Source organism: Carcharodon carcharias, chromosome 11, assembly GCF_017639515.1.
Source record: "Carcharodon carcharias isolate sCarCar2 chromosome 11, sCarCar2.pri, whole genome shotgun sequence".
Classification (NCBI taxonomy): domain Eukaryota; kingdom Metazoa; phylum Chordata; class Chondrichthyes; order Lamniformes; family Lamnidae; genus Carcharodon; species Carcharodon carcharias.
Genome location: NC_054477.1, coordinates 13,987,286 through 14,011,881, shown reverse-complemented (window position 1 = coordinate 14,011,881; position 24,596 = coordinate 13,987,286). Strand labels below are relative to the sequence as shown.

General features: G+C 48.2%; 2 protein-coding genes across 5 annotated transcripts in view; one reads left to right on the top strand and one right to left on the bottom strand.

Moving 5' to 3' along the window:
- The window catches only part of pnpla4 (patatin-like phospholipase domain containing 4), an 85,603-nt gene extending 82,755 nt beyond the window's left edge, over nucleotides 1-2,848 (bottom strand). For 2 of the 3 annotated variants that reach the window (XM_041198957.1, XM_041198955.1), the window contains exon 1: nucleotides 2,303-2,517. The gene's annotated coding sequence lies outside the window, so the exon portion shown is untranslated. Of the gene's footprint in view, nucleotides 1-2,302; nucleotides 2,518-2,773 lie in introns of those variants that run through there. The other variant, XM_041198956.1, reaches the window with a different exon arrangement.
- Nucleotides 2,849-6,493: 3,645 nt separating this feature from the next.
- Nucleotides 6,494-24,596, top strand: part of clns1a (chloride channel, nucleotide-sensitive, 1A) — a 41,076-nt gene continuing 22,973 nt past the window's right edge. Inside the window, exons 1-4 of one of the 2 annotated variants that reach the window (XM_041200024.1) lie at nucleotides 6,494-6,782; nucleotides 15,636-15,788; nucleotides 21,326-21,462; nucleotides 22,855-22,968. In XM_041200024.1, the coding sequence (XP_041055958.1) occupies nucleotides 6,664-6,782; nucleotides 15,636-15,788; nucleotides 21,326-21,462; nucleotides 22,855-22,968 (523 nt within the window). In that variant the 5' untranslated portion in view covers nucleotides 6,494-6,663. The remainder of the gene's footprint in view (nucleotides 6,783-15,635; nucleotides 15,789-21,325; nucleotides 21,463-22,854; nucleotides 22,969-24,596) is intronic. The other variant, XM_041200025.1, reaches the window with a different exon arrangement.

Sequence of the window (24,596 nt, the reverse complement as noted above, 5' to 3'; positions counted from 1 at the left end):
CAACTGCTTAAGACCCGGCAACATCCTAGTAAATCTTCTCTGCACTCTTTCAATCTTACTGATATCCTTCCTGTAGTAGGCAACCAGAACTGCACACAATACTCCAAAGTTGGCCTCAGCATTGTCTTATACATTGTATACATTCTTATATTTACAGCACTTGTTTTTATTTCAGATCTCAGCATTTTGCTGTTATTCAAAAGTACTTCGCCGGTTATAAAACACCTTGGGTGGTCCTGAAAGGTGCTGTTAGGGTTGCCAACCCTCCAGAGTTGACCTGCAGTCTCCAGGAATGAAGATCAATCTCCAGGACACTGCTCTGTGCATCCCTGGAGAAAAATCGTCAGGGCATTTAAAAAAGATTGGGGTTTTTTTTGGTCACTTTCTTTGAACTTTTCTCTTTACCAGATATAAAAATATTGAACAAAAACAAAAATACCTGGAAAAACTCAGCAGGTCTGACAGCATCTGCGGAGAGGGTGACAGTTGATGTTTTGAGTCTATATGACCCTTCATCAGAACTAAAGAAAAATAGAAAGGAGATGATATATAAGCTGGTGAAGTGGGTGGGACAGGAGAGCTCGAGAGGGGGTCAGAGATAGGGGGAGGCCAAGAAGAGATTGCCAAAGATGTCATAGACAAAAGACATAGATAAAAATGTTGAAAATTGGGGGCGGGGAGGGAGAAAGACAGTCAAGTATCATCCAATTGGGTAATGAGCCTTTTTGCTTTCCAATTGGCGTCACACCTAATGGCTGGGGGGGGGGGGGGGGGGGGGGGGGGGGGTGTGGTGGTAAATCATGGGATGAAACCACCTGGATTACATTTAATCAAATTGGCTACACTCCCAACCCCCACCCCCCACCCCCACCTCCCCACAACCCCCCAACTCACACACCAAACCTCCCCCCTCCAAATCCCACCCCCCACTCCACTCCCGACTCCCCCCTTCACTCCCACCCCTCACTCCCCCACTCCCCCAACAAATCCCACCCCCCCACTCCCCCCTCCCCTCCCCCTCCCTACTCCCCCTCCCACTCCCTACTCTCCCCACTCCCCCTCCCACTCCTCCCCCCTCCCCACTCCCCCCTCACCCCCCTCCGTACCCCCCGCACCCCCCTCCCTACCCCCCCACCCCACTCCCCACTCCCCCCTCCCTCCCCCCCTCCCCTCCCTCCCCCCCTCCCCTCCCTACTCCTACTCCCCCCCACTCCCCCCTCCCCTCCCTCCCCCCCTCCTCCCCTCCCCTCCCTCCCCCCCTCCCCTCCCCTCCCTACTCCCTACTCCCCCCCACTCCCCCTCCCCTCCCCTCCCCCCCTCCCCTCCCCTCCCTCCCCCCCTCCCCTCCCCTCCCGACTCCCTACTCCCCCCACTCCCCCCCTCCCCTCCCTCCCCCCCCCCCACTCCCCCCTCCCTCCCCCCCTCCCCTCCCTCCCCCCCCTCCCCTCCCCTCCCTCCCCCCCTCCCCTCCCTCCCCCCCTCCCCTCCCTACTCCCTACTCCCCCCCACTCCCCCCCTCCCCTCCCTCCCCCCCCACTCCCCCCTCCCCTCCCTCCCCCCCACTCCCCCCTCCCCTCCCTCCCCCCCCACCCCTCCCTCCCCCCCACTCCCCCTCCCCTCCCTCCCCCCCCACTCCCCCCCTCCCCTCCCTCCCCCCCCACTCCCCCCTCCCCTCCCTCCCCCCCCACTCCCCTCCCTACTTCCTACTCCCCCCCACTCCCCCCTCTACTTCCTACTCCCCCCCACTCCCCCCTCCCCTCCCTCCCCCCCACTCCCCTCCCTACTTCCTACTCCCCCCCACTCCCCCCTCTACTTCCTACTCCCCCCCACTCCCCCCCTCCCCTCCCTCCCCCCCCACTCCCCTCCCTACTTCCTACTCCCCCCCACTCCCCTCCCTCCCCTCCCTCCCCCCCACTCCCCTCCCTCCCCCCCCCTCCCCCCCCCCTCCTCCCCCCTCCCCCCCCCCCCCCCCCTCCTCCCCCCTCCCCCCCCCTCCCCCTCCCCCCCCCTCCCCCCCCCTCCCCTCCCCCTCCCCCCCCCCCCTCCCCCTCCCTCCCCCCCTCCCCCCCCCTCCCCTCCCCCTACACCCCCCTCCCCCCTCCCCCCCCTCCCCCCCCCCTCCCTCCCCCCCTCCCCCCCCCCCTCCCCCCCCCCCCCCCTCCCTCCCCCTCTCCCCCCCCCCTCCCTCCCCCTACACCCCCTCCCCCTCCCCCTCCCCCTCCCCCTACACCCCTCTCCTCCCCCCCCAGGGCGCTATATAAATACAAGTCTTTCCCCAAGTGTTGGATTGTGTATATCTCACCCACGACGAGGGGCACAGGAGGTCTTCAGAGTCCATCCCAGGGCAATGGGGAAACGGGCGGAACTTTAAAAGTGACAACCCCTCGCTCCTCGCTCCTGAAAAGGGGCGTTTATCTCATTCCCAGTTGTTGTTGTGGCTGAGTCTCCCTCACCCCAGCAGCTGACTGGCGTGTGGAAGGTCTGCCCCGCCGCTCAGCCGCCTGCGCCCGCCCGCGACCCCGCAGGCCCCGCCCCTGCGCCCCGTTGCTAAGGGCCCCGCTCTTAGCAACCCAGACGGGGCGGCTCCTGGGCCAATTCCAAACGCGCGCGCGGCCCTCCCGCCCTCCAGCTCTCCAAACTCCACTCCGGCCGCCTGTTCACTCCCTCATCCCGGGGTTTCCTTTTTGCCCCGTGTTACATGTTGACCACAACTACTCAGCGCCAGAAACGTTACCAGCGCAAGTCGACGCTTATTGCACCGCAAAATGTTTACCGGCTAGAAATCCGCCTGCTTGTTGGCTCTATTAAACCTCCTCGTCGCTTGGTGGCGTTGCGCTGCAAAAATTACTCATCCCAGCCGCCAGGAGGCGCTGTGCCTTAACAATTCACCATCCCAGCCTACAGGAGGCGCTGTGCCTTAACAATTCACCATCCCAGCCTACAGGAGGCGCTGTGCCTTAACAATTCACCATCCCAGCCTACAGGAGGCGCTGTGCCTTAACAATTCCCCATCCCATCCCAGCCTACAGGAAGCGCTGTGCCTTAACAATTCACCATCCCAGCCTACAGGAAGCGCTGTGCCTTAACAATTCACCATCCCAGCCTACAGGAGGCACTGTGCCTTAACAATTCCCCATCCCAGCCTACAGGAGGCACTGTGCCTTAACAATTCCCCATCCCAGCCTACAGGAAGCGCTGTGCCTTAACAATTCACCATCCCAGCCTACAGGAGGCGCTGTGCCTTAACAATTCCCCATCCCAGCCTACAGGAAGCGCTGTGCCTTAACAATTCACCATCCCAGCCTACAGGAAGCGCTGTGCCTTAACAATTCACCATCCCAGCCTACAGGAGGCACTGTGCCTTAACAATTCCCCATCCCAGCCTACAGGAAGCGCTGTGCCTTAACAATTCACCATTCCAGCCTACAGGAAGCGCTGTGCCTAAACAATTCCCCATCCCATCCCAGCCTACAGGAAGCGCTGTGCATTAACAATTCACCATCCCAGCCTACAGGAGGCACTGTGCCTTAACAATTCCCCATCCCAGCCTACAAGAGGAGCTGTGCCTTAACAATTCACCATCCCAGCCTACAGGAGGCGCTGTGCCTTAACAATTCACCATCCCAGCCTACAGGAGGCGTTGTGCCTTAACAACTCCCCATCCCAACCTACAGGAAGCGCTGTGCCTTAACAATTCACCATCCCAGCCTACAGGAAGCGCTGTGCCTTAACAATTCCCCATCCCAGCCTACAGGAAGCGCTGTGCATTAACAATTCCCCATCCCAGCCTACAGGAAGCGCTGTGCCTTAACAATTCACCATCCCAGCCTACAGGAAGCGCTGTGCCTAAACAATTCCCCATCCCATCCCAGCCTACAGGAAGCGCTGTGCATTAACAATTCACCATCCCAGCCTACAGGAGGCACTGTGCCTTAACAATTCCCCATCCCAGCCTACAAGAGGCGCTGTGCCTTAACAATTCCCCATCCCAGCCTACAGGAGGCACTGTGCCTTAACAATTCCCCATCCCAGCCTACAGGAGGCACTGTGCCTTAACAATTCCCCATCCCAGCCTACAGGAGGCGCTATGCCTTAACAATTTCCCCATCCTTGTCTATAGGAGGTGCTTTGCCTTAACAATTCCCCATCCTGGTCTACAGGAGGTGCTGTGCCTTAACAATTACACATCCTGGCCTACAGGCGATGCTGTATGTCAACATCCCATCCCTGGCTGTCACTTGTAATTTCACTTCCCTGTACTCTGGCCTGAAATTACACTCCAAACTTCCTCTGTTCCTTTCACTATATTTCATTTATGATTACAAGTCGACCTGTTAGCTGCATTGTGACATTTCTTTTGCTGGCACCTGCCAAGTGGTATGTTGTTGATGTAATGACATCTCCAAATTGAGGGTATTGGATATACATTCCACCTGCAAATGGTGTGTTGTCTTGTAATGACACTTCCAAATCACTGGTGCCGCTGTATTGCTGTAATTTTTTTTTATTCATTCATGGGATGTGGGCTTCGCTGGCCGCACCAGCATTTATTACCCATCCCTAGTTGCCTTTGAGAAGGTGGTGGTGAGCTGCCTTCTTGAAACACTGCAGTCCATGTGGTGTAGCTACAACCATAGTGCTGTTAGGGAGGGAATTCCACGATTTTGACACAGTGACGGTGAAGGAACGGTGAGATATTTCCAAGTCAGGAGTGACTTGGAGGGTAAGTTGCAGGTGGTGGTGTTCCCATCTATCTGCTGCCCTTGTCCTTATAGATGGTAGTGATTGTGGGTTTGGAAGGTGCTGTTGAAGGAGCCTTGGCAAATTCCTGTTGCACCATTTGCAATGTGTTATTATGATACCTTCCAGTTGCTGGCGATGCTGTAATACTGGAACTGCACCAGTGGCGATGTGTTGTAACTATATCACCCAGTCACTGGCAGTGCTGTTTTACTGTATTTATACCAATGGTCTTGTGCTGTAATGGTATCCCCTGGTCACTGGCGATACTGAGTACTCCTGCAATTGTACCAATGCAATGTGTTGTAATGATACCTCCAGGTGGCACTGTCCTTCCTTCTTTGGCAGTCCCTTGGGATCTAGGATGACTCCAGTTCGAAGGGTTCCAAGGCTGATTATTCCAATGCGCAATCTGTACACTCTGCCACATGTGGGGCAGATGATACTTGGAGATGATGCTAGATGGGTTAGTTGGATGTTTCCGATGCCTTAACTTCAACTCTGCGCACCCTATTTTGGTCAGTCACAAACCGGATCTCCCACGAGTTGGTGGGGACGTTTGACATCTTCAGGGATGCTTTGAGGACATCCATAAAACACTTCCATCGTCCTCTTGAGAGATTCGTGCCGTGACTGAGAGTTGTTGCTTTGGGTTGTTAAGCATAGGAATGGCATACCCTGCCTAGCAGGACAATTTTGAGCGATGAGCACCACAATGTTGGGCAAGTTGGCTTGGGAGAGGACACTGCTTTCCAACTACATTTCTTGCCACCAGCTTTGGAGGTTCTTGGTATTTTTAACAATCTTGCACAGGCATCTTCCACTCATCGAAATACATTTTGGGAGCTGGAATGTCACAGCCCTCACGGATGACCCAAACAGTGAGAGACCTGAGCATCGCATCACCATCATAGCTTGAGAACTCAGGCACTTGGACATTGACCTTTCTTTCCTAAGTGAGATATGATGTACTGAAGAAGTAAGGCAGTGGATACATTTTTTTCTGGAAGGCCCTCAATGGGATGGCTTCGCCATCAAAAATAAGTTTTGTCTGGCGCCTCTGGGACTCCTCTCTGGGTTAAGCAGGCGCCTCATGATCGTCTGGCTCACCTTAATGGCACCATTGATGGTGTATTTTAATAATGCCTCCGAGCCGCTGGCGGCGCTGTATTCCTGTGATTGCACTGATGCCAGTATGTTGTAATGATACCTCCAGGCCGCTGGTGGCGCTGTAGTACCATGCTTGCACTGACCTTCTTATCGTGTCCACGGACAGTCTACACATGGCCCAGCCAGAACTGGACATATTTTTGCGCCTTGTTGTTGAATTCGGCAAGATCTGCAACAGTGCAGGGTTCCTGATTGCACCAATGACAGTGTGTAATGATACCTCCAGGCTGCTGATGGCGCTGTATTACTATGATTGCACCGATGACAGTGTTGTAATGATACCTCCAGGCTGCTGGAGGCGCTGTATTACTGTGATTGCACTGATGACAGTGTTGCAATGATACCTCCAGGCTGCTGGAGGCGCTGTATTACTGTGATTGCACCGATGACAGTGTTGTAATGATACCTCCAGGATGCTGGAGGCGCTGTTTTGCTGTGATTGCACTGATGGCGCTCTGTTGTAATGTTATCTCCAGGCCGCTGGTGGTGCTGTATTACTGTGATTGCACTGATGGCGCTCTGTTGTAATGATACCTCCCGGCCGCTAGCGACGCTGTGAGCAGCCGGAAGCGAGTGCCGGTTGCTGGGTGACAGTATCCGGGAGGGTGGGCTCGGCCTGGGAGGGCGGGAGCCGCATGGAGTGGTCGGGCTGAGAGAGACAGAGAGAGAGAGTCCGAGCACTGGGCCCCCGCAGCTCAACGGTGTGTACCCGCGGGGAGGGTTTTGCAGGCGCCGCCGCTCTCCGCTGGCCCCATGGTTTTCCTCAGGTGTTTCCCGCCCCCGGCCGAGGGAGTCAGGCTCCAACAGTCCGAGATCGCGGCGGTTCTGGATGGCAAGGGCCTGGGCACCGGTACTTTGTACATCGCCGAGAGGTGAGAGTGGGGTTACTAATACTGGAGAGGGGAGAAGAGAAGGAGGGGGTTTGGGGGGGGGGGGGGAGGGAGGGGAGAAGAGAAGGAGGGGGGGTTGGGGGGGGAGGGGAGAAGAGAAGGAGGGGGGGTTGGGGGGGGAGGGGAGAAGAGAAGGAGGGGGGGTTGGGGGGGGAGGGGAGAAGAGAAAGAGGGGGTTGGGGGGAGGGGAGAAGAGAAGGAGGGGGGCTGGGGGGAGGGGAGTAGGAGGGGGGCTGGGGGGGGAGGGGTTGGGGAGGGGGCCTGGGGTGGAGGGGTTGGGGTGGGAGGGGAGTAGGAGGGGGTTGGGGGGGAGGAGGGGAGAAGAGAAAGAGGGGGTTGGGGGGGAGGGGAGAAGAGAAGGAGGGGGGCTGGGAGGGGAGTGGGGGGGAGGGGAGAAGAGAAGGAGGGGGTTGGGGGGGAGGGGGGTTGAGGGGAGTAGGGGGGGAGAAGAGAAGGAGGGGGTTGGGGGGGAGGGGGGTTGGGGGGAGGGGGGTTGGGGGGAGGAGAGAAGAGAAGGAGGGGGGCTGGGAGGGGAGTAGGAGGGGGGCTGGGGGGAGGGGAGTAGGAGGGGGGCTGGGGGGGGAGGGGTTGGGGAGGGGGCCTGGGGTGGAGGGGTTGGGGTGAGAGGGGAGTAGGAGGGGGTTGGGGGGAGGAGAGGGGGTGGGAGGGGAGTAGGAGGGGGTTGGGGGGGGAGGAGAGGGGTTGGGGGTTGGGTGGAGGGGAGTAGGAGGGGGTTGGGGGGAGGAGAGGGGTTGGGGTGGGAGGGGAGTAGGAGGGGGTTGGGGGGGAGGAGAGGGGTTGGGGTGGGAGGGGAGTAGGAGGGGGATGGGGGGAGGAGAGGGGTTGGGGTGGGAGGGGAGTAGGAGGGGGTTGGGGGGAGGAGAGGGGTTGGGGAGGGGGGTTGGGGTGGGAGGGAAGTAGGAGGGTGTTGGGGGAGGAGAGGGGTTGGGGTGGGAGGGGAGTAGGAAGGGGGAGGGGGGGTTGGGGTGGGAGGGGAGTAGGAGGGGGTTGGGGAGGAGGGGAGAGGAGGGGGGTTGGGGGGTGAGAGGAGGTTGGTGGTGGGGAGAGGAGAGGAGGGGGGTGGTGGAGGGTGGGGAGCAATGTAACATGATAGATGAGTTGACGGCACAAATAGAAATAAATAAATATGACTTGATAGCTATTACAGAAATGTGGTTGCAGAGTGACCAAGACTGAATTCAATATTCTAGGGTATCCGACATTCTGGAAAAATAAGCAAAAAGGAAAAGGAGGTGGGGTAGCTTTGTTAATAAAGGAAGGTATCAGTGCAGTGGTGAGTAGTGATATATGTGCAATAAATCGTGATGTGGAAATGAAGAATAGCAAGGGGAAGAAGTCACGTATGGGAATCGTCTATAGACCCCCCGAAGAATTGCCTCACTGTAGGACAAAGTATAAATCAGGAAGTAAGTAGGACGTGTAAGAAAGGCACTACAATTGTCATGCGTGATTTTAATCTGCATTTTGACTGGACAAATCAGATTGGCAGTGGTAATATGGAAGATGAATTTGTAGAGTGCATCAGGGATTATTTCTTAGAGCAATACTTGCAGAACCTAGCCAGGAACAGGCTGTTTTAGATCTAGTCATTTGTAATAAGGTGGGATTAATAAGAGATATTGTAGTTAAGGACTCTAGGGGGTATCGATCACAACATGGTAGAATTTCAAATTCAGTTTGAGGGTGAGCAACTCGGGTCTCAATTTAGTGTCCTCAACTTAAACAAAGGCAATTACAGAGGTATGAAGAGAGAGCTGTCTAAAGTGGGCTGGGAAAATAGACTAAGGGGAAGGTCAGTAGATGAACAGTGGCAGACATTTAAGCAGATATTTCATAACGCACAGCAAAAATTAATCCAGTCAAAAAGAAGGACTCGATGAGAAGGATGAACCACCTATGGTTAACAGGTGGCCAAGGAGAGTATCCAATCTAAAACTAAGGCATATAAAGTGGTGAAAACTAGTGATAGGCCAGAGGATTTTTTAGGAACCAGCAGCTGATTACTAAAAACCTGATAAAGAGGGGGAAAATTGTTGACGAAATAAAATTGGCAAAAAATATAAAAACAAACAAGAGCTTCAACAGGGATATAAGAAAGGTTGTGGCTAAAGTGAGCGTGGGACACTTGGAGGATGCGCCTGGAGAATTGATAATGGGGAACAGGGAAATGGCAGATAATTTTAACCAATATTTTGCATCGATCTTCATGGTGGAGAACAGTATAAACATTCCAAAGATATCAGATAAGCAAGGAGCTAATGGGAGGAAAGATCTAACAGCGTCTATCACGAGGGGCGAAGTATTTGACAAGCTAATGGGACTAAAGGCAGGCAAGTCACCGGGACCTTATGGCCTGTATCCAAGGGTTTTAATGGAAGTGGCTGCAGAGCTAGTGGAGGCATTGGTCGAAATATTCCAGAACTCACTGGATTCCGGGAGGGTCCCAGTGGATCAGAAAACCGCTAATGTGATGCCCCTGTTCAAGAAGGGAGGGAGACAAAAAGCAAGAAACTATAGGCCAGTCAGCCTAACAACTGTTATTGGAAAAATGCTAGAGTCCATTATTAAGGAAGAAATAGGACATTTAGAAAAGCTTAACACAATCAAACAGAGTCAACATGGTTTTGTGAAAGGGAAATCATGTTTGACAAATTTGCTAGAGTTCTTTGAGAATATAACAAGCAGAGTTGATAAAGGGGAAACCAGTAGATGATGTGTATTTGGATTTCCAGAAGGTATTCAATCAGGTGCCATGTAAAAGGTTATTGCACAAGATAGGGGCTGACAGTATTGGGGGTAATGTATTAGCATGGATTAACGATTGTTAACACACGGAAGACAGAGAGTCAGGATTAATTGGTCTTTTTCAGGGTAGAAAGACGTAACGAATGGAGTGCCACAAGGGTCAGTCCTAGGGCCTCAATTATTTACTATCCATATTAATGACTTGGAAGAGGGGGCAGAGTGTAATGTATCCAAATTTGCTGACCATAGAACCATAGAAAAGTTACAGCACAGAAGGAGGCCATTCAGCCCATCTTGTCCATGCCGGCCTGAGGACACCCAGGTGCCCTTTCTAATCCCACCTTCCTGCACCTGGCCCATAGCCCTGCAGCTTACAGCACTTTAGGTACAGATCCAGGTACTTTTTAAAAGTGTTTAAAGTTTCTGCCTCTACCACCAACTTGGGCAGCAAATTCCAGATACCCACTCGCCTCTGCATAAAAAAGTTCTTCCTCATGTCCCCCCCCTACACCTTCTGCCACTTATTTTGAATCAATGTCCCCTGGTTCTAGAATTCTCCATCAAGGGAAACAATTTTATCCTGTCCACTCTATCTATTCCCCTCATAATTTTGTACAACTCAATCAAATCACCTCTCAGCCTTCTTTGTTCTAAGGAAAATAACCCCAACCTGTCCAATCTCTCCTCGTAGCTACACTTTTCTAACCCTGGCAACATTCTTGTAAACTTCCTCTGCACTCCCTCCAGAGCTATTACGTCCGTCCTTTAATGTGGTGACCAGAACTGCACACAATACAAAATAGGTCGGAGGACATGTTGTAATGAGGGCAAAAGGAACCTGCAAGGGGATATAGACAGGTTGTGGGTGGGCAAAAGCTTGGCAGGTGGAGTTTAATGTAGGAAAGTGTGAGGTCATGCACTTTGGTAGGAAGAATCAGAAGGCAGTCTTACTTAAATGGAGAGATACTCCGAAAAAGTGCAGCACAGAGAGATCTGGGTGTTTGTGTGCATGAAACACAAAACGTTAGCATGCAGGTGCAGCAAATAATTAAGATGGCAAATGGAATTTTGACCTATATTACTAGGGGGTTGGAGTTTAAAAATAGGGAAGTCTTGTTACAACTGTACAGGGTGGTGGTGAGGCCACACCTGCAGGAGTACTGTGTACAGTTTTGTTCCCCATATTTAAGAAAGGATATACTGGCATTGGAAGTGGTTCAAAAGAGATTCGCTAGGCTGATTCCTGGGATAGCGAGGTGGATTTATCAGGGACGGCTAAACAGGTTAGGCCTTTATTCATTAGAGTTTAGAAGAATGAGGGATGATCTTATTGAAACGTTCAAGACTCTGAGGGGGCTTGACAGGATAGATGTTGACAACATGTTTCCATTAGAGGAGAATCTCGAATTCGGGGACATAGTTACAGAATAATAGGACATTCATTTAAAACTGAAATGCAAAGGAATTTCTTCTCTGGGGGTAGTGAATGTCTCGAATTCTGTGCCCCAGAGAGTTGTGGAGACTAGATCACTAAAAGTATTTAAAGAGGAGGTAGATAGATTTTTGAAATATCGGGTAGCTGAAGGCTATGGGGAGCTGGCGCGAAAGAGGAGTTGAGGCCTGGGGCAGATCAGCCATAATCTTATTAAATGGCGGGGCAGGCTTGAGGGGCCAAATGGCCTACTCCTCCTATTTCTTACATCCTTAGAGAGGGGGGAGGGGAGAGCCAGTGGAGCAGAGTGAGAAAAAGCAGGTGTGAGGGTTGAGTGGGAGACAGATTCAGGATGGGAGGGAGCATGGAGCATTATTAAACAAAGTATGACAGAGCCACATCAGGAGAAATTAGGACAGATTTCCAAAGGTTTACTCAAAGCTTTTAAGGAGTATCTTAAAGGAGAAAAGCAAGGTGGAGAGTTGAAGAGCGGGAATTCCAGAGCTTGGGGCATGTTAAACATTGGTGGAGCTATTAAACTCAAGAGCACAAAAGTGGCCAGAATTAGAGGAGCGCACATACCTCGGAGGGTTGTGGGGCTGAAGGAGATAACGGAGATAGGGAGGGGCAAAACGATGGAGGAATTAAAGTCAAGAACCTGTTTTTCCAGAATCAATGTGGGCCAGTGAGCATGGGTGACAGGTGAACGGGACTGGGTACAAGTTAAGACATGCACAGCAGAGTTTTGGATGGCCTCAAGTTTAAGGAGGGTAGCCCATGGGAGACCAGCCAGGAGTGCATTGGAAAAGTCAAGCCTAGAGGTAACAAAGGCCTGAATGTAGGTTTCTGAAGCAGATGAGCTGAGACTAGAGTGATGTTATGGAGGCAGAAATAGGTGGTTTTAATGATAGCAGATTGAGGAGAGATGCTAATCTTGCGATCAAATGTGACAACAAGGTTGTGAACAGATTGCTTTAATCTCAAATTGTTGCCAGGGAGAGGGATCAAGACAATAGATAGGGAACAGAGTTTTGAGCGGGATCCGAAACAATGGCTTCAGTCTTTCCAATATTTAATTGAAGGAAATTTCTGCTCACCTGGAATTGCAGCCTGATAATTTAGCAACAGTGAAGGAGTCGTGAGAGGTGGTGGTGAGATAGAGCTGCATGTAGTCGATGTACATATGAAAACTGATGCTGTGCCTTCAGATGATGTCGCTGAGCATGTGGATGAGAAATAGGAGGGGACCAAAGATCATTCTTGGGGGGCGCCAGAAGTAATGGTGCGGGTGCAAGAAGAGAAGTCATCGGAGGTGACTCTCTGACTACCATTAGAATAGAACCAGGTGAGAGCAGCCCCACCTAGCTGGACGACAGTAGAGAGGTGTTAGAGGAGGGTGATGTAGTCAGCTGTGTCAAAGGCTGCAGGACTGGTGGAGAAGGGCGAGGAGGCAAGTTTTTCTTTGTCACAGTCACGTAGGATGTCATTTGTGACTTTGATCAGAGCTGTTCTGATACTCTGGGTCGGAAACCTGATTGGAGCAATTGAAACATGGAGTTCTGGGAAAGATGAGAAATGGGGCTGTAATGGGGTGACATTGACGGGAGGTGACGGGGACGGGTGGTCATAATGGGAATGGGAAAAGAGAATGGGGCTAGGAGACAGGTTCAGAGGAGGCGGAGTGAGGAGGGTTAGTTGCTGGAGGCAGAGAGAAAGGGAGGCCTTGGAAAGATTGTGATTTTAATTTTTGTTTCCAAATTATACAAAGGTTAAGAAGTTTGATGTAAGCATCATTTTTTATTATTCATTCTCCAGAAATGAACAGGGCTGACATTTATTTCTCATCTTGAGATGGTGATGGTCCTCTTGTAAGACCATTTCAGAGAGTTAAGTGTTAACCATGTTGGTGTGTGTGTGGAGTCGCATATAGACCAGAGTGGGCAAGAACGGCAGGTTTCCTTCCCAAAAGGGCATGAGTGAACCAGTTGAGACTTAGCAACAATCCGACAGCTTTGTGGTCGCTTTTACTGATAGCGCTCTTTGCTTCCAGTTTTTTAGAGCTGAATTTAGATTCTCAAACTGCTATGATGGGATTTGAATTCATATTGTCTGGGTTATCAGTCCAGCAACATAACCACTCCACTACTGTATCCATTTCTTTTATTTTAATAAAGGAAAGAAGTTGAATTTAATGCATTTCATGACCTCCCACCTTAAGCATCTCATTTTATCAACATAATACATTAAAAATCTACATGCTCATCCTGCCAATGCAAGCTTTCTTCTTGTCGGATTTTTGTCAGACTGTGTCAGCTATTTTAAATTGCTGTGTCCACATTTATCGTGGGAATTGCCTGTGCAAACTTGTCACCTTCCTGACTGTAACACTGTGGTGCTTCAGTTTTGAGTCTCTCGACTGTTCAACCTGCACCATGGAGAAACTCTGACGCTTCAACCGACTCTAAAACATAGGAATGGGGGAGGCCGTCCAGCCCCTCTAGCCTGTTCTGGCGTTCAGTTGAAACATGGCTGATCTGAATCTTAACTCCGTCGCTTAATGCCCTTTAGTTGAGCGCAGCTTTAGCAGCTTGTTTTTTTGTGGGGGGGTGGTATGGGTTGAGTTCCCGATCTCTACCCGCCTCCATGTGAAGAAGTGCTTCCTGACATCGCCACTGGGTATCCCAGCTCTAATTTTAATGTTATGCCCCCTTGTTCTGGACTCTCCCGCCAGGAGAAAATAGTACCCGTCATCCTAAACAGCTCCAGTAGATTACTCCTCATTTCTACGTTTGGGAATGCAGGGCTAGTGTGTGCAAACCAATCCCCCTACTTTAATCCTTTTAACCTTGGTAGTATTTTTTCCTTAACTAACTTGGAATTTAAATACAGACAGCAGTTTCAAAACAAAGATTTTGTATAAAAATAAGGGAGGAAAGAATGGGTTTAAAGCCTGGGCAGATTTATGTCTGTGTGCTCCGTTTCAGTTATCCCCCAGTTGCCAAGCACCACTTCACCTGAAGACAGTACTTGGTGGTCAGACCCGGTGCACAGCTGATATTTATACATTTCATGCTCCACTGCTTCCCTTGATGGATCAGGCACTCGACCCTGCACAGTTAGTACAGGAACAGCAGCTCACTGCTTGATCATCACCTGAATGGGAGTTTCTATCAAAGTCACTTCTCAAGACAGTTTTCTGTGTTCTGATGTGCCAATTGCTGTGTCCTAGCTCCTAGCATATGCACTGCATGCATAACTGTTTCTGGCAGCTTCTTGCCAGAGGCAGAGATCTTTGATGGGCCTATTTTCACATTGAAACCATGGAGTGGGATGGTGCCTTGCTCTTGGAATCCATGCTGACAATACAGTTTATTAACAATAGTTCTTGTGTGAAAGTGTAAATGGATTATTGTTTGGCCTGAAGACTGGATTCGCATTTTTTCTATTCATAGGCTCATGCAGCTCTCAGCTGATGTGACTCCAGTAAAGATCCTCCTTCGAATGCTGATGCCGTTCAAGGATACAGGGCAATCTGCATGAGTTTCCTACAGTCTGCACATCCCCCCTCCCCCCATGCCCCATTTCCTCTCCATGTGTCGTAGGTCCACAAATACTCGCCTCTGTGTACACCCAGGCAGTGCAAATTAACAAAACAAAAACAGAATTACCTGGAAAAACTCAGCAGGTCTGGCAGCATCGGCGGAGCTTCTCCGCCGATGCTGCCAGACCTGCTGAGTTTTTCCAGGTAATTCTGTTTTTGTTTTGGATTTCCAGCATCCGCAGTTTTTTTGTTTTTATCTCAGTGCAAATTAACAGGCGATTTCACCATATCTCATCCTTAAACAATATTCATGCACAATGCCATTCAAGCTGGGCCCCTTGGATAACTGGCAAGAATCCCAGTTTACTTTCTTTAACTTCCTCCCCTATCCCAGGGGCAGAGTCAAATTGTAATGTTTCACAGCACCATCCTGGCTGTGATCGGCTAATTCAGCAGACAGCAGGCTTGAATTTGGGATGGACCGCCATGGGATGTTGGAATCCAGAGGCCTGGAATAATCCAGGGACATGAGTTCAAATCCCTCCACAGCAGCTCGGGATTTGAAATTCAATTAATTAATAAATCTGGAAGTAAGAACCTAGTCTTGGTAATGGCGACCATGAAACTGCTGGATTGTCACAAAAGCCCATCTGGTTCACTAATGTCCTTCAGGGGACGAAATTTGCCGTCCTTACCTAGCCTGGCCTACGTGTGACTCCAGACCCCCAGCAAAGTGGTTGACTCTTAACTGTCCTCTGAAATAGCCGAGCAAGCCACAATGCCCACATGCCATGAATGATTTTTATTTTAAATTATGTAGAGACTTATAGCTCAGAAGAAGGTTATTGAGCCCTATCTGTGCTGGAATCTGGAGGAGCTCATTTTGGCTTGTGAAGCGGGTTAGAGTTGGTTACCCCACCCGCTCCCACTTTAAAGAGATCCATTTCCTTCTCCTGCAAACCTAACAGTTCGTAAGCTTTTCAGTTGGAACCTAGTCACTAACCATGCTCCCCTCAAGTTATTTCATTTAAATTCAGTCGAAGTTTTCTCCGCATCATCTGAGTGATTTTTTTTTTCTCTCCTTCTCAATACCCAGGATCTACACCATTGGTGAAGTTTGGTCTTTCATCCCAGTCTGTGTGGGAATAATTCTGCATCTTTTGTACTGCACACAGTTAGTGACACAAGAATGCCAGCGGCTGCTATTTAAAAGTTTTTCTTTTCTTGGTGTATTTTTTCGTTCATCAAGGTGAGGGGTGTTCATACACAAGGCATGAAAGACAGTTTATTCGAGGCAACCAACGCCAACATCAAGTGCAGGTTATGTGTAAGCATGGATATACTGACTGCCCTTTACATTCCTGAACCAGTTCAGTTATTGTGCCAGTTCCCGTTGTGCTGAATGTGCCCAGTTTTGTATTGAATAGCAACGAATTTTACACAAGCAGTGAATGTGCCATTTGTAAATCTGCTATTTTGGCTGTCAACCTTACTTAATGTCAGTGCAAAGTCTGTGAAGAACGGCAATGCTAAAAATGTATTGGCTGTTACAAGCTGGCTAAGGGTTCAGCATGCCCACAGGTAGACACAAAGTGACAGCTGTGACACACAATGCCATTGAGGTGAGCAGTTTGCCTTTGCATCTTGATAGCAACCAGATTCAACCATGAATTATAAAAGAGTGTGGGGCGTAAAATAAACTGCCAAGCTGCAGACTTAGCACCTCTTGCATCACCACTTCTCACAACAGACATCCTCTAGCTTTTCTAAGTCAGTGATGAATAAAAAGAACTGATTTTGTCCTCTGGGTGCATGTCCACGAGGAATTTGAGATTATTCTGAACGTACACAGATAGAAGCAGCAACTGGGAACTATAACAATAATGTGGATCATACAGCACAGACAAGTCTTCCAAGGTGTTTGGAGAAAATAACTATAATTTGGGAACACACAGCCATAAAAAAAACACTGCATTTATCTAGCGCCTTTCACAACCTCCGGACACCCTAAGAGCACTTTACAGCTAATGAAGTGGTTTGGAAGTGTGGTTGCTTAGGTGAAGTGTGCAGGAAATGCAGCTGCCAATTTGTATGCATGAAGCTCCCCGAAGCAATGATGTGATAATGCCCCAGATAACCTGTTGTAAAGATGTTGGCTGAGGGATAAATTGGCCAGGATACTTGGGTGAACTCCTGTGCTCTTCTTCGAAAACAATTTGCCCAATAGGTCAGACGGGGCTTCAGTTTAATGTCTTATTTGAAAGCTGGCACCACTGACAGTGTAGCACTCCCTCAGTGCTGCACCAGAGTGTTAGTCTACATTTTTATGCTCAGGTCTCTAAGAGTGTGTCTGAATCTATATGACCTTTTGACTCAAGCACACCTGCTGAGCAACAGCTGACGACTTAACAAGCTCCCAAAAAAGATGAAGAGTAGAAGATCGCAAGGTGCATTCACCCAGAAAGCCCCATGGCTCATTATGATGCTCAGTTTCTTGTATTATTCCGAGATTTTGTTTTCATTGTTCAGTGTTCCCTGGGGAACACATTCCATTTGTTGATCACCCTTCGTGTGAACGTTGTACTAGTTTAAAGCTCTATATGCTTGTCTTACTACCATAACTTAGTTTCAAACAACTTGCCATTTAGAGCTGGATGTCACCTCCTTTTGAGACTGAAAGGCCCAATTTCTCCATCTTGCTTCCTAACTGTTTTCTGATGTTAAACATTGGTTTTCCTTCCTGGAGAGGAGAAGTGGGTCTGGTGAGCAGTGTGTGATCTTGCTGTTGTGCACTTCATGTGTAACTTGTTTTTGACCAGTGCATTTATATATTCATTTTACTTTGCAAAGAAATTACAGGGCTTTAAAAATCAATTTATTCTTTTTTTGCCAACCTGGACTGATTTTATCTGTTCTCCTCTTTCTTAGTCCAGTTGCAACACTGACTGATACTCCATCTACCAACCAGGGGTCAAAACTGTCACTATCCTGCTCTGTGTGGCTAATAAGCTTGCCATGTATTTACCCCCCCACCCCCCGAGCAATCAAGGCTGCTCAGCCAGTACAGTTTCATCAAACTCTATCACAAGGGATGATGGTGGACCTGTCTGATGATGACCGTCAGCTTCCTGGCCCTTCTTTTCCGTTGGTGATTCTAGACAGAAAAATGTTTCCACATTCAAACATGAGTAAAAATGTTGCAGCTGAGCAATCACAGAATGGTGCCGTACACAAGGAGGTCATTCAGCCCATTAAGTCTGCGCCTACTCTTTCAAAGAGCAGTCAAGTTAGTCCCAGTCCTCTGCTTCTGCTCCATAGTACTACGATTTTTGCTCCTTCAGGTATTTATCCAATTCGTTTTGAAAGCTACTATTGAATCTGTATCTTCAACTCTATTAGGCAATGCATTCCAAATCCTAACCACTTATCGCGTGAAGTAATCTTTCCTCATGTTGCCTCTGATTCTTTTGCCAATCACCTTACGTATGAGGCCTCTGGTTATTGATTGTTGGCAATAGTTTCCATATTTACTCTTGTCAAAACCTTTCATGATATTAAACACTGCTGTCAGACCTCCTGTTTTAAAAAGGACAACACCAGTCTAACCATGTAACTGTAATCCCTCTTTGGACCCATTCTAGTAAAGCTCTTCTGTGTGACCTCTCTTATGCTTTCACGTCTCAATGTAGGAAAACTTGCAGTTGTTACTGGGGTTGAAAGTCTTGCACTGCTGGTGGTGACCTGCTGTCTGCAACCTTGCATCAATGGCCTGAAATCAATAGCACTGTTTGACTGAGTGAAACCAAAGTCCTTGCAACATCAGCACTCATATCAAAATATTCAATGGATATTGTATATGCCACCAAGGACCTCTGTAAAAGTAACATTGCATAGAGCATCTAATGGAGTATCATGCAGGACACCCAAAGTTTAAGTGGGTGGGAGAGAAGACTTAAGTCGAGATGTGAGGGCTGTGCACTATTGGGTTTTTTAAAGGCTATAGATTGTAAAACTAATGGAGGGAGGTAAGAGAATCCACCGTTTCAGGGTCTGGGGAAGAATGAGTTCGGTTTGGACCCAGCGCAATGAGTCTTGACCAGTTTGGGAACGGAGTATCTTACTTCACTACCTTAGCGTAATAAAAATTCTATCGACAGTCCTAACATTTTTCTTGGGTATTGCTGAAAAAAGACATTTTGTCGAAGCTTTTCATCTTGTACTCATCAGGACAATCGCAAGAATACCAATATCAGGGGAAGCAATAATTTTATACTGTAAGGGAAGAGAGTGCTGATTGGTTGGCAGGTGGACTCTGATTGGTAGAGGCGGTGCCATGGAGAATGCAACGGTAAATGGTGACTAACAGCCAACTGCCAAACATTATTTGAAATTTAAACCAGGTAGCTTGACTCTGGTCAAGGCATCGTGCTGAGGAATGAACCAGTGAGTGGCTATCACTTATTTGGTTTAGCTGAAACAAGCGCAATGTGTGTAAATGTTCTTTCTGTCTGCAAAAAACAGGGCCTTGAGTATTAATATATGTAGCTTCCAGTACATGCAAATGCACCACACTGCAAGCCTGACTGACTATCTTAAATCAGTTGTTAGCATAATTTTTCACACACTGGCAGGTCTTATCAAACAGCATGCCCCCTCCGCTGTTTGCAACGGGCAAGGTACAGACCGTACCCAACTAGCCCGTGCTTGCAAAACTCAAAACAGTGTCCAACATTAGATGTGATTCCATGATTGGACATTGTTTGCTAATTAATCCTCAGTGTGCTAAAAACGCAAACAGTGGAAGGGACATGCTGTTTGATAAGACCAGCTAAAAATTACACAACCAATTTATAGTTCTCAGTTGTGCTTGCAGTGTGGTGCATTTGCGTGTACTGGAAGCTACATATATTAATACATAGGGCCATGTTCTTTGCAGACAAAGAACATGTACACACACTGCCTGTTCCAGCTTAACTAAATAAATGATAACCATTCGCTGGTTCATTCCTCAGCGCAATGCCTTGACCAATCAAGTCAAGCTGCCTGGTTTAAATTTCAAAGAATGCTTGGCAGTTAACTATCGGCCACCATTTGCTGGTGCGTTTTCCATTGCAATGCCTCTACCAATCAGAGTCCACTTACCAACCATTCAGCACTCTCTTTTACAGGACAAAGTTATTGCTTCCTCTGACACTGGTATCCTTGCGATTGCCCTGATGAGTGCAAGACGAAAAGCTTCAACAAGATGTCTTTTTTTTTTCAGCAATACTCAAGTTCTGTACTATCAAATAACTATTAACAATTTTCTCTTGATTTTACTCTGGGGTATAGGGTCATCGATTGCAGTTTGAGTAGAACTTAATCTTTATCTTTTTGTCACCCCTTTGGTACTATATTGTTGGTCTATTTTGAATGTTCCAGAGTGAACTTCAATTTTTAAAAATTGCATTTTTATAGCACCTCTCGACTTCTCAAAGCACTTTTCAGCCAATGAAGTACTTTTGAAGTGTAGAAACTATGATAATGTAGAAAACACAACAGCCAGTTTGCACAAAACATGCTCCCACAAACAGCAATTTGCTTTTCAACACAATCTGTTTTTGAGACGTTGATTGAGCTCAGGGCAGTGTAGTTAACTCTCTTGCCCCTCTTCGAAGTAGAGCCATGGAATCTTTTACGCACTCTTGAGAGGACAGGTTGGGCCTCAGTTTAACGTCTCATGTGAAAGGTGGCACCTCCAACAGTGCAGCATTCCCTCAGTACTGCACTGGAATGTCAGTCTAGGTTTTATACACTTTATACACAAGTCCTGAGTGGGACTTGAACTCACAACCTTCTGACTCAGTCAATAGTGCCATCAACTGAGCTATGGTTAACAAATGTGTGTTCTATTTAACCAGATTTGCATCTGATTTGACTCCTGTTTGCCTAGTGCAAAGAGGCTAGGAAGTGTCCATTTTAAAATGGAGACATTGGAGGGAGGGCCAGGAACCAATGAAAGCAGGCCGTCCTCCCATTTTTCCACCCTACATAAACTTATCCGAAACTACTGTTCATATCCTCATTTATTACAAGCCCTGTTCTATCACCCCTGTGCCTGATGAAGTTTGTTGGCTACCTGTCCTCCAATGACTCTCATCTTTGTTTTCAAATCACCCCCACCCCCATGGACTCGCTCTTCCCTATCTTTGTAATCCACAACCCTCCAAGGTGTCTGCTCCCTCAATTCTGGTGGCACTTGTACATTACTGACTTCATTCGCCCCACCGTTGTGTAACTTCTAAGCTGTAGAGTTACCTCCCTAAACCTCTTCATCTCCACTTCTCTCTCTCTTTTTCTCTCTGTACACCTTTTGCTCATTGTCAATTTGTCAGATTACACTTCTCTGAAGGACATCCGTGAGGTGTTTTGTGGACTGTATTGTGTGTAGCAAGTGTACAGTTTGTATGTGTCACTTTGTAGGGATTAGTCGCCCCGTTAAGAAAAATTACTGATATTCCATTCTCATATTTCCACAGACTGTGACCCCAAAGACTCTGGTTATAGCCTCGTAGTAAAAATAAGAGTTTGACTTAACTGAATTACTGTAAACGCTGGCACTTGACTTTGAGCATTGTGCTAATTTCTTTATGAAGGAAAATTTGCTGCCTGTACTTTACTGCGCAGTTTAGTGATTAGCTGTGGTATAGGGTAACTTCAGAAAAAGCAAGGACTCTATTTCAGGATTTCTTAAAAAATTGTTTGCAAGCCTCTTATTTTAAAATTTTACCTTGTTCTGATTTTCAGCCGACTATCTTGGTTTGATGGATCTGGAATGGGATTCTCCTTGGAATATCCAACCATCAGTTTACATGCTGTGTCCCGAGATGCCACTGTTTATCCGCAGGAGCACCTGTACGTGATGGTGAATGCCAAGCTAGGAGGTGAGACTTGTGTCTTCCCATATCTTTTTTAGCTTGAGGGGTGGGGGGTGGCCTGTTTTGCTTACCTCCCCTTGTCTCTTGAAAGCTCTTACTCTTTGTAGAGTTTACTGGTAGTACTCCAGTACCTCCAGCAAATAGCTGTTCCACACGAACCTTGATGTGGCTGTTTGACTGCAGGAGCATCACAGCTTAATCTGATCATCTTTCCCCCTACTATCCAGGCAATTCATGGCCTTTTCCTTCCTGAAGTATGCTTTCAGCCCATCTAGCCCAGCAATGGCCATTCTCCATTTCTAAGTGGACATGTGATTATTGAAGTCCTGACAATATGGCCTCTAAAATGCAGGCAGCTCGATCCCATTCGAGTTTTTCTCTCATTCATTCAATTGCCCTTGTGAGCCCGAGAGTTTAGTAAGGGACTGTTCTTAACACTGGTACCTTACTTGTGAGTAAATTCTGAATCAGTTAACCCAATACAGTTTCTGTTAGTAGTAGAACTCAAACACCAGCTGTGACTCAATGGCTCTTGCCTCCGAGTTAGAAGATTGCATGTTCAAGTCCCGCTCCAGAGACTTGAAATAAAAAGCAAAATTGCTACACAGTCAGTTGTTCCGTATTTCAGATGAAGTATTAAACCAAGGCCCCTCCTGCCCTTTATCGCATCTTTATTCATTCATGGGATGCGGGTATCACTGGCAAGTCCAGCATTTGTTGTCCATACCTAATTACCCTTGAACTGAGTGGCTTGCTAGGCCATCTCCGAAGGCAGTTAAGAGTCAACCACATTGCAATGGGTCTAGCTTCACATGTAGGCCAGACCAGGTAAGGATGGCAGATTTCCTTCCCTAAAGGACATCGTTGAACCAGATTTGCTGTTTGTGGGGAAATTGCTACATGCAAACTGGCTGCCAAGTTTACCACATTACAACAGTGGCTTCATGTCAAAAGTGCTTCATTGGATGTAAAGCACTTGGAGATATCTCAAGCTTGCGAAAGGAGCTATGTCAGGTCTTTCTTGAGATGCATGAAAATAAAGTGGAGCTTGCGGCTCCATGGTAAGTACCCCTATGGGCAACAGAGATCACAAATTGGACACCCCTAATGGAACTTGACCATCACACTATCCCCTTTTTCTTTGGCAAGCATACTTACAAAAAGAGAATCAAAAGGTAGAGTTAATGTTTCAGACCAATAACCTTCTTGGTTCTGACAAAAGGTCATCAACCTAAAGCGTTAATCTTACCTTCCTCTTTCCACAGATGCGGTCTAACCTGCTGAGTGGACTATGAGCTAGTTATGTTTGATTTTTATTAATTTTTGGTTTTTAAAACAAATACTGCACACCAATGATACCTTTGCTGAAATAATAATGCTATCTTTGCATGCACGCAGAGGAATGTAAAGAAACAAATATGGATGAAAAGGCACCTGGCGGAGAGGAGGAAGATGACGATGACACTGATCCAATCACAGAGGTTCGATTTGTGCCGGTTGATAAAACAGCTTGTGAGTACCAGTTTGTATGCAGTCCTAGCAGGAACCCCATTCTTTGTAAGTCACTCTGCATGGAAAAGGCTGCCTGACATCATTCCTAAGTGTGCTTGTCACCAGTTTGAACCAGCCCTCTATACTACTGCCCTACAGTTGTGGTAAAGCTTAGCTTGACTTTACCTTTTCCAGTATACCTTTTCCATGTTAACTGTTTTAAATGCCTTCAGCCCATTGTGTTTGTACTTGTTCTTCACTTGAGTGCTCTCAACTAACCCCTTTGCCATCTGTCCCCAAAGTACTGTGCCTCGGCTTCACACATTCATTTCATTTTCCTTAAAGGATACAGTGGTATCTGCCTTAACCAGTCTGACAACGCATTCTGTCCTTCAACCCTCCGTTTCAAATAAATTCCTACTAATTCTTCTCCTTGCCTTGGGTTACATTTTAAATTGATGTCTGCTGACTCCCAAACCAGAGGAAATAGTCTTCAAGTGCTCACTGTATCATTAAGGCATTTTTAAAGTAGCTAAAAAAAACTTTACAAAGAACTTGTATTTACAGAGCTCCTTTCACATCCCCAGTCCTTCCCAAAAAATTTTACAGCCAATTAAATACTTTTGAAGTGTACTCATGATCATTAACTAGGCAAAGATAGTGGCTAGTTTGTGCACAGCAGAGTTCCACAAAGTGCAATGAGCTAAATAACCAGATAATCTGCTTTTAGGTGTTGATTAAGGGCTTAACGTTGAGCAGGACAGCACCCTCTGATCTTTTAATAATGCAGTGGATCTTTTAAACTTACATTAAAAGACAGATAGAGCCTCTGTTTAAACAGCTCATCCTTGGTACTGCACTGGAAGTGTCAGCATAGATTATGTGCTCAAGTCTTTGGAATGGGACTTGTACCAATGCCCTTCTACCCTGAAGGCAAGAGTGCTGCCCACTGAGCTACAGTTTCTTGGAGTGGAGTGAGGGGTTGCCCCAGTATCTGAAGTTTCTCCTCATAACTGTGGTTTCCTATCCCAGATGTCATCGTGATGCGTGGGCTTTCCACCCAAAGTGGTTTTCAGGGCCCTCATCCGTGTCCGGCCCATCCCCCACGTGTCTGCCCTCACACCTTCCTCTCCCTCCCAGAACCATGAGAGGATCCCCCTTGTCCTCACTTATCACCCCACCAGCCTCTGCATTCAAAGGATCATCCTCCACCAACTCCAGCATGATGCCACCACCAAACACATCTCTTCACCCCCATTGTCAACATTCCATAGGGACCGTTCCCTCCGGGACACCCTGGTCCACTCCCCCATCACCCCCTACACCTCAACCCCCTCCCACGGCACCTTCCCATGCAATTGCAGAAGGTGCAACACCTGCCCCTTTACTCCACACACACACACACACACACACACAACCACCCCCCCCCCCCCCCCCCGTCCAAAGGCCCAAACACTCCTTTCAAGTGAAGCAGCACTTCACTTGCACTTCCCTCAATTTAGTCCACTGCATTCGCTGCTCCCAATGCAGTTTCCTCTACATTGGAGAGACCAAATGCAGACTGGGTGACCGCTTTGCGGAACACCTTCGGGTCTGTCCACAACCATGATCCAGACCTTCCTGTCGCTTGCGATTTTAATATACCACCC